Below are 9,416 nucleotides of genomic sequence, written 5' to 3' on the forward strand. Positions count from 1 at the left end.
TAATGTATTTGGATTTTATCTGACTGTACACAGTTCAGTCCACCTCCTGTGGGTGGGTCAGATGAAATACTAGCAGAGTATTTTTAGGTTTTAAACTGCAGTTTCAGTCATAAACACTGGGTGGCGCACTGTGAGCTCTCATTTGAATCCATTGATGCTATTGTAAACTGCTGGGGGGCGGGGCTTATGTGTGAGACGGACCCAGAAGGCGCCCAATCAGATGCGAAGATTCGGCTTCTAAATTCCGCAACGGACCAATCACCGTTCGAGAAACGTGTGAGGAGCTCGGTTTGATTCGGCTTCCTACGTCAGACTCTTCGATAGAAACGGCCCTCTTTTAAAGTTCCTGGGGGAAGAGTGGAGGGACCCGGACAAACCAAAGGGAAAGGGGGCCAAGCTTGAGCGTAGAGGATACATATTTACACATTATTCATCCTGGGAGGACCGTTGTTAAACTGAAGACAAGGTTCGGGGACGTTTAATCTGTTTATAAGTTATATCACATAGCTAACTAGCCGCGGATCGGTGGTAGCTACTACGCTAACTAGCATTAGCTCACAGATTGTCGGTTAACGTTGTTTAGATTAAGCCGGTGCGAGTCACTCGATGGCTAAACGATGTGAATTATATACTGTGAGTAACTGATAGTCTCCGTTTCTTGTTCTTACTGCTCTTTTAAATCTAAAGGTGCAACACGGAAAAAACGAAGGTCTCGACTGCCTGAGAACGTCAGAAAATAAAGAAAATGGCGGAGCCGGACAAATTAAACATCGACTCTATAATTCAGCGTCTCCTGGAAGGTGAGGAGGACCAAAACCACTGTGCAGAAATATACTTAAATTAGATTATAGGATGTGTTGATGATGGTAGTTTAATGTGTGTGTGACTCATATATCAGGTAAGTCGACCAAAGTCAATGTTACAGCAGCCTAACGTTACTAATGATCGCTGTGCTCCAGAGTCGATGGTCGGATTTGCATGAAAGGTTGCATCTCTCTCCCAGATTGCCCAGCTAGTAACGTTATTTGATCGGGGAGATCATTTACAAGCTGTTTAATTAGAGATACACAGTTACTGCGAATCAAGGGGAAATGGGGGACGTTACAGAGTGAAGTAGCATGCAAAAAAAAAGGCAGGAACATCACACATTTTATGCAAATTACACCTTGTCATACATCACTGGATTATGGTTTATGGTTTGTGATTCATGCATCAGATTTTTTCCGTAGAGGAGGTGATGCTAGCCCAAGATTTCCGTTTTGTGCTCCATATCCAGTCTGAACATTATGTGCACATTTGCCATATACAAGTGGTAGTTACTTGTTGATATTTGCATTGATTGATATTGTAAGAACAATCTTGTAGACATTGTTTTTTCGGTCCCTATTTGTCGCCCCTTCCCCATTGGAGCTTCTCAGTTACATGGGGCGGACTGTCCTGTGTTGTGCTTACTGTTTTTGAAGGATCTGATTACATTGTGCAGACACAACCTTCCCCTAGAGTGTCTTGTTAATGAGGTGTGCAAACAAAGATGCTTTGATTGGCACATGCTCACTATTTAATACTGTGTGGGGCTGCTGGTTGGCCTTCTCTGCTGTTCCGCTCCAGTGTTTGAAACAAGATACAAGTGCAGCAGTGTTGTTTTTATCTCATCCGCTCCCAGTGAAAAACAGCATTTCCATAACAAGGAGTCGATTAATTATTAATTGCCAACTATTTTGATGATCGGTTTGATTGTTTTGAGGCAAAAAAAATCCAAATTCCTATATTTATATTTCATATGTTCTCTATAATTCTTATATGTGGATATTTTCTGGTCTCTTTAGTCTTCTGCGATAGTAAAGTGAATGTATTTGGCTTGTGAACTGTTGGTCGGGACTAAAAAGACATTTGAGGCCATCACTTTGTTCTTTGGGAAACATTTTTCACCATTTTCTGACAATTTCTGGCCCAAAGAACTAACGGATTAATTGAGAAAATAGTTGACAGATTAATCAATAATGAAAATAATCATTAGTTGCAGCCCAAGTTAGTTAGGATAGTCGTTTTTATGTTGTGACTGTGGCTTTGCATAAAAAAACAAGAAACCTGACATTAGGCAGCTCCAGTATGTGAGGACCGGTAATCTGTACTGACCCTACAAGTGTGACACAAACCATTCCTAAGTAGTAGATTTGAAATGTCTGAAAGCTCACTGTACACAGTGTGTGGAGACAGATTTGTTATGGTTGCAGCTGTGTGTGTGTATGCGGGAAAAACAGTGCCGTTTTATCTGCACATCCACATGATGATTGTGTAACAGGAGCCCTGAGGACATCAAACAGGCGCATAAATCTCTTCAGAATCGACTGTACAGTTCATCTAAAGAGCACAAGAAAATAAGGTTGTGACCTCTGCAGTTGTCCTTGCAGGCCAGGTGCACCGTGCGCGGTAATTATGCTTGCTTCACACGTACACCTATGTGTTTTTTTTCCCCCCGCGGAGCTGCCGGTATAGAAGCAGTTGTTGTCTGCCTATGTTTCACAGGAGGAACATCATGTACAGTAGTCGGTTGCCCGTATGGCTCCTGTAAGTCGTAACTGATAACATGTGCTTTTAGTCACATTATCAGAAGATATGTTGCTCATTAAACGTGGAATGTTGGGTACAGAGAGAATTTCCTCTGTGAGTGCTGTTAATGAATTTGACCTTAGCCCTCTGTTTGTTTACCTTCTTAAATATAGGTCCCGCTCGATCGGCCTAAGTTGAGCCGTTGGATGTGATTGGGATTATTCACAAATATGCAAAAGTGCAGTCATAGCGCCCGGAGTTTGACTTTGACTGTGGACCCTGACGGCTGCGGGAGTGTTTTGTACATGGATTGTTATACTTGGGCCGTGATAAGGTTGTCTGCCAAACGCAGGAGAAGACAAACAAGCCTGATAGTGGCAGTATTTATATCCTCTTATGTAACTCACTTGACCTTTTTTTTGGTGTGTATTCGTGGTTTTGTTGCTGGGAATAACCACTCACTGCTTAACAGTGCTATTGTGATGATCCACTACAGTAGACTCAAGTGTAACTGCCCCCTCCGCAGCGCCGCATCAAAAGATTGATAAATTATTCCACACCGGCTCGGTCTCCCAGTGTGGAAAACAAGGTAACCCTCCTGCTTGCTGCCTGTGTTTTTTTGAGACCAAACCAATTAAATGTGTTTGGATCAAGAGCGGATTCAATTGGATTACCTACATAGATCTAGAGCTAAGTGAACTCTGGGAGTGTGTGTTGCTAATAGCTGTCTGAAGAGCGTGACATCACATGAGCCCAGCCAGAACACCCTGCACTGAGTCAGGAGTGCTGGACCAAACCAACTGTTGATTCCAGCGCTCCCGACACCCCGGCGGCTTTTCTGTTACGCTGGTCCGGCTCTTTGTTTTCTGCCCCCTGATCAGCACACAGCCTTTTTTTGTCTGTACCCCTCATGATAAGCTCACTGTTTCCCACTGGCTATGTGGCTAACTTTGGAGTAAGCTCTGTCAGGGCTTAGCCTCCCCTAATCCTGGTTTAAAGTGACGAGCAGCACTGCAGTATTTATACCTACTTTCCCCTGTTTAGGACCTTGCTTTTAGTTGTCACTCGAGGACAGTGCCATTATTATTATTTTTTTTTTTACGTCAATTTGTTGACTTCTGCTCTCTCCAAATGCTTTTTAATAGTTGCTATTAAAACTGGATTAGTTTGACTGAGAGATGTTCGGTAATGAAGTTTCAGGTGTGTAACAACAGTTCACATGGGGTGTAGGATATCTCTGATTTCCTCAAGTTACAGCTTGTTGCTTGGACACCTCCGTTTCCATGTCTGTGCAATGATCCGTTATCTTGACACAGTTAATAGGAAGTTGCCACATAAGGGCTGCAACTAATGATTATTTTTTATTATCAATCAATTAAGCAATTAGTTGTTTGGTCCATAAAATGTCAAGATAGTGAAAACTGTCAATCACTGTTTCCTAAAGACCAAGGCAACATCCTCAAATGTCTTGTTTGGTCCCGACCAACAGTCCACAATCCAAAGATATTAAAGGACTAAAAAAAACAGGAAATATTCACATCTGAGAGGCTGGAGTCAGAGAACTTTCACCTTTTTTCCCTTAAAATTGACTCAAAACAATTAATAGATTATCAAAATAGTTGGGGATTAATTTAATAGTTGGCAACTAATCTATTAATCAACTAATCTTTGCAGCTCTATTAGCATTAACCTGCGTCAAATTGTGAGATTTTGACTCTCATTTAATTTTATCCACCTTTGTCTCAATGATTTGATGTGATACTTATTTATTGGGATCAGCGCTAATATCCCAAGAGTCCACGAGTCTATTGTGATAAATGTAGTCTTCTTCGTTTTTGGCTTCTATTGTAATATTGATGTTTTGTATTTAAATACCTGCTCTGGCTCATCACGTCAAGCTCTCTGTATCTGTATGGAAACTGCTCGACCATCAATGAGTGGAAACCTGTCTGATCTGTCACAGATGTGTCTTCTGAGCTCGCTGTGATTGACGGCAGTCTGGTGCACAGTTACATAGAGGCTGAATCCTCCTTTGTTTTGAATGCTGCTCCAGTAGTATTAGTTTAGTTGTTTTTTTTCATATGTTAGTTAATGAGGTCAGGAAGGATTTCACGTGAAGAAAGTAGGGTACAATGGAAACCAGTTTTAGTTACTGGATTAAAAGCTGCAAATTTGCTCTTAATTTCAAATGTTCAGCTGGTATATTTTGTTGATCGGATGGAGCGTATTTATCATTTTGTTTGCTTGTTTGGCGTTTTAAAGGCGCAGAAAACCTGACAATCAATCCCATAAACATGTTCTGCTCACATCCAGCTATGAAATAAACGCCAGCGAGACAGTCGGAGGCAGTTCTGTCTCCGCTTTTACGTACGCACATGAACTGTAGCCGTAGCCTGTGCCGGGTGGGAACGAGGCTCCTCATTAACAGGCTCGTACAGCTTGTGTCGGGAGCCGCTCTGGCATCAAGCAGCACATGTAGGAATGGGGGCGTGATTGATTCTGTCAGTGATGCAAACAAACCAGATTCCAAACTCCCCATCAGGAGCGGTCTTGCATAAGGCTGCAGCACGCACACAGTCACTGAGATGTAGTCTCATGGCATCGCGTCCACGCCCATGGTTGGCATGTCAATGGGGCAAATATTTAGATCTGAAATGTGAGTCTTTTCTAGCATTAGAGCCGTGACGACACACATTTTTGACGTGATGTGGGGGTTTTGAAACAGCTAGGTGGGGTTGTTTGTTCATATCTTTATCATTATGTGTGACTCCATGTGTGTGTTTGAGCTCATGACAAGGAAAAACTTGACAAACTTCAATTAGATAACATCAGTGAAGTAACCGGAGCAGTAAGTCACCTTCATTTTTACATGATGAATACAGTTTGTGTTATCACTTATATCTCGGTCTTAGCATTAATTTGAAACAGTGTCATCACAGCTCGCCATTCTTCGCTTCTTAACAGCGCATATTAAGAGTCCTAATTATGCGTCTGCAGCTACATCAGCTGGAAACGGGGGGAAGTGGGTCCTCACGTCGTTCTCCTGGCTTGCGTTTGAACTGCCGCCCAAGCAGAAAGATATGCTTTTTGAGGCTGACAACATCAGACTAGTTTCCACTGATCAGGTTTTGTCAGATGTTGCATCTCTATGCAAACTGCAGAGGCTCAACTTGTTGTGTTTTTTTTTTTTTTTTTGCCAAAGATTAAAAGTGTATCTTGTATTAGTAGCTCAACAAGACGATATTCAAATGATGTGGCTACCTGCTGAAGTGGCCTGCTGAACAGAATTTGACAGCATTTGGCTGGTGGGAGGTGTTAACTCCCCGGTCTGGTGGTCTGGCTCGAAATCAGAGGATCACGTTTCATTGCTGTGCTTCATTCAGTTTTTTTTTAACAGTTCTGAGAACAAGCGTGTCTTTGTCGAGTTGTTTTATCTCCCATTAAACGTCTTTATCTCCCGTGTTGATGTTTTTTTTTTCTCTCTCTCTCTTTCTTTCCAGTCAAGGGCTCTCGGCCAGGGAAGAACGTCCAGCTGACAGAAGGCGAGATCCGCGGCCTTTGCCTCAAGTCTCGTGAAATCTTCCTGAGCCAGCCGATCCTGCTCGAGTTAGAGGCTCCCCTCAAAATCTGCGGTGAGTTTGAACAGATAAAAAAAAAAAGGGGTCAGTAAGTTTCACTGACGCACGTCTGAAATATCATCAAAACTGTTAGACTGTAGACTGACCCTGATGCTCGATAAGAAGGTCATTACTTGTGGTTTTGTGCATGATTTACTAAACAGTCTGCTCATCTGTAATTGCCAGTTGTAACAGTCCCTAAGTGTTGCCTCTGCACGCAAAGGCAGGCTACACCCAGCCAGCAGTGAAAGCATGATGTTTAAACTGCACGTCTCTGCTGCCCCCTGCAGGAGATGTCCATGGTCAGTACTATGATCTGCTCCGGCTCTTTGAATATGGAGGCTTCCCCCCGGAAAGCAACTACCTGTTCCTGGGTGACTATGTCGACAGAGGGAAGCAGTCGCTGGAGACTATCTGCCTGCTTCTAGCCTACAAGATCAAATATCCAGAGAACTTTTTCCTGCTGCGCGGCAACCATGAATGCGCTTCTATAAATCGAATCTACGGCTTTTATGATGAGTGTAAGTGCAGAGAAAAGCTGTAAACAAACAAAAAAAACTCAATTTCTATTGTAGACTGTTTCTTTAAACACTCATCTCTTTTTTTTTTTTTTCTTGTTGGTAGGTAAGCGACGGTATAACATTAAGCTGTGGAAGACCTTCACAGACTGCTTCAATTGTTTACCTGTGGCTGCCATCGTAGATGAGAAAATCTTCTGCTGTCACGGAGGTAGGCTTTGTTAATATAAGCTGTTAATTATACCCGCATTAAATGATGAGAAACCAAGCTAAGATGCTCGCTCTCTCTCTCTCTCTCTCTCCCTCCAGGCCTCTCTCCTGATCTTCAGTCTATGGAGCAGATCCGCAGAGTAATGCGACCCACAGACGTGCCTGACCAGGGTTTGTTGTGCGACCTGCTGTGGGCTGATCCAGATAAAGACGTCCTGGGCTGGGGGGAAAACGACCGCGGTGTCTCCTTCACATTCGGGGCGGACGTGGTGGCCAAATTTTTGCACAAACACGACATGGACCTAATATGCAGGGCACATCAGGTAATGTGTACAGATGAAAAGCCAGGAGGCCTCGTGCTCCTGCTAACCGGAGCTTCGGGTCATGCATTTGTCCTTTTTGAATATTTCATGAAAGCAATAGTTGTTGCACCAGTTTAACAATTTCAAACTCTTATGAAACATTTTAGATTCCTTTCAGTATAAATAAAATTGCCAGGTGATTACTGCAAAGTTGCTAATATGTAATATTTTGACATTTAGTGGTTCTGAAGCAATTAGTTGATTAGTTGATTGACAAAAAAATAATTGGCTAGTATTTATTGTTTCAGTCATTTTTCAGGCAAAATTGCCAAATATTTTCTGGTTCCAGCTTCTCATATGTGACAATTTTCTGTTGTTCTTTTATCATATATGACAGGGATTTGAATATCTTAAGGTTTTTTACTGTTAGTTTGACAAAACAAGCAAATTAAAGACGTCACTAAGACCTCTATGGAATTGTGAATGACATTTGTTTAACATTTCATAGACTAAATGATTACTTGAGAAAATACTCTGCAGATTAATAGATAATGAAAATAATCATTAGTTGCAGTCCTGCTGAAAATCTTGTTTAGTTAAAGAACCTGAAAATCTGAACCAAGATTCAAGGTTTAGTTTGTCATTTTCTTTACTTGCATACACAAATAACCAAATAGTCCCAGCCTACAGCAGTGCAACAACAACAGAAAGGATAAAGATATATATTTAAAAAAATGATAAAAACATGTAAATCTCCAAAGAGAGAAAAGATCAAACAGTTAGCAGCACAGTGCATTCAAGCGTTGCTCCTTTCAACCAGTGAAACCAAGCGAGTCATCAGCTGTCTTTCCTTCTGTCTCGTCTGTATTATTGACGCTCTTCATCTCTGCGTTCAGGTGGTAGAAGACGGTTATGAGTTTTTCGCAAAGAGGCAACTTGTCACTCTGTTCTCGGCTCCCAACTACTGCGGAGAGTTCGACAACGCTGGTGCCATGATGAGCGTGGATGAGACACTCATGTGCTCCTTCCAGGTGTGTAAAATACAGATTTGTTTACAGTATGGATCACTAAAAGAATTATAGTGTATAAATACTGAGTTTAATTTGTCTTCATCGTCTTTCTCACAGATTCTGAAGCCAGCAGATAAGAAATTGTATCCTTACGGCGGAGGGGGAGGAATGGGATCTGGAAGACCGGTCACTCCGCCACGAAATTCAGCCAAGTCCGCCAAGGCCAAGAAATAACACCCACTCGGGCCCCCCCCCCACCCCTCCTCCCACAACCTGCCACCCCCCCCCTCCCTCCCCGTCGGCCCACAACGCTCTTTCTTTTTTTTTTTTTTTTCCTCTACCTCCCAAACTTGTTTCTCCCTCGTCACCAAAACGGCAACAAAGCAAACAAGTGTCCAGGGTTCAAATCATGTTTTATTTTTTTCTCTCTCTCTCTCTCTCTAAAACTATTTTTAACCGTTTTGTTTGTTTGTTTGTTTGTTTGTTTGTTCGGCTGTTTGCCTGCAACATTTCGTGCGAGTGTGTGTATAAAGTGAGAATGACACAGAGGGCAGTCGCTGTATTCTGTATTTGTGTTTTTGTTTTTTTTTTCTTTTCTTCCTCTTGTACCCTCTGTTCTGTTTTTTCCTGTCATTTGTAGAGATGGGTTCTGCCCATCCGTGATGTAAACTCAAACCTGGTTGCAGGGGGGGGGAGGAAGAGGAGGAGGAGGAGGAGGAGGAGGGGAAGAGCAAGAGAGAGAGAGAGAAAAGGAGCCTTAGCTGTTTATGTTGAGGCCCTGCACTGTTTAAATGCTAAACACAAGCTTTTGTACATCCTGTTTCAGAGGTCTGTGTATGTCTGTGTGGTGTGGTGGTGGTGGTGGTGGGGGGAGGTGGGTGGGGGAGGGGGCAGTGGGGGGAGGGGGGGGGGGGGGGGGGGGGGGGGGGTTTGGGAACAAGTTGCACGCTCAAATGGTAACGGCACATACCACACACTGGGTGCACTGGTGGATATATTGTATGTGCAGGTGAATCGTTAAGTGAAATTCACAATGAGATAACATTTTATTTTTCTTTTAATTTTTTTTTTTTTCCTTTTGAAAACCAATGACTTGAGAACGCAGTCGTGGATGTGAAATAGTTTTTTTTTTTTTTTTTTTTTTCTGTAGATACATGAAACAGACATGCTTTGATTTTATTTTATTTTATTTCTTCCTTTTTCTTTCTT

General features: G+C 42.4%; 1 protein-coding gene across 1 annotated transcript; it reads left to right on the forward strand.

The window, feature by feature from the left end:
- The first annotated feature begins 297 nt into the window (after window positions 1-297).
- ppp1caa (protein phosphatase 1, catalytic subunit, alpha isozyme a) lies at window positions 298-9,070 on the forward strand. Its single transcript, XM_042394110.1, has 8 exons — window positions 298-466; window positions 688-800; window positions 6,051-6,182; window positions 6,458-6,688; window positions 6,792-6,896; window positions 6,995-7,218; window positions 8,094-8,228; window positions 8,325-9,070. The coding sequence occupies exons 2-8, from the start codon at window positions 746-748 to the stop codon at window positions 8,439-8,441; spliced, it is 999 nt and encodes a 332-aa protein (XP_042250044.1). The 5' UTR covers window positions 298-466; window positions 688-745; the 3' UTR covers window positions 8,442-9,070.
- Window positions 9,071-9,416: the final 346 nt, after the last annotated feature.

The sequence above is a fragment of the Thunnus maccoyii genome, chromosome 18, assembly GCF_910596095.1.
Source record: "Thunnus maccoyii chromosome 18, fThuMac1.1, whole genome shotgun sequence".
NCBI classification, from domain to species: domain Eukaryota; kingdom Metazoa; phylum Chordata; class Actinopteri; order Scombriformes; family Scombridae; genus Thunnus; species Thunnus maccoyii.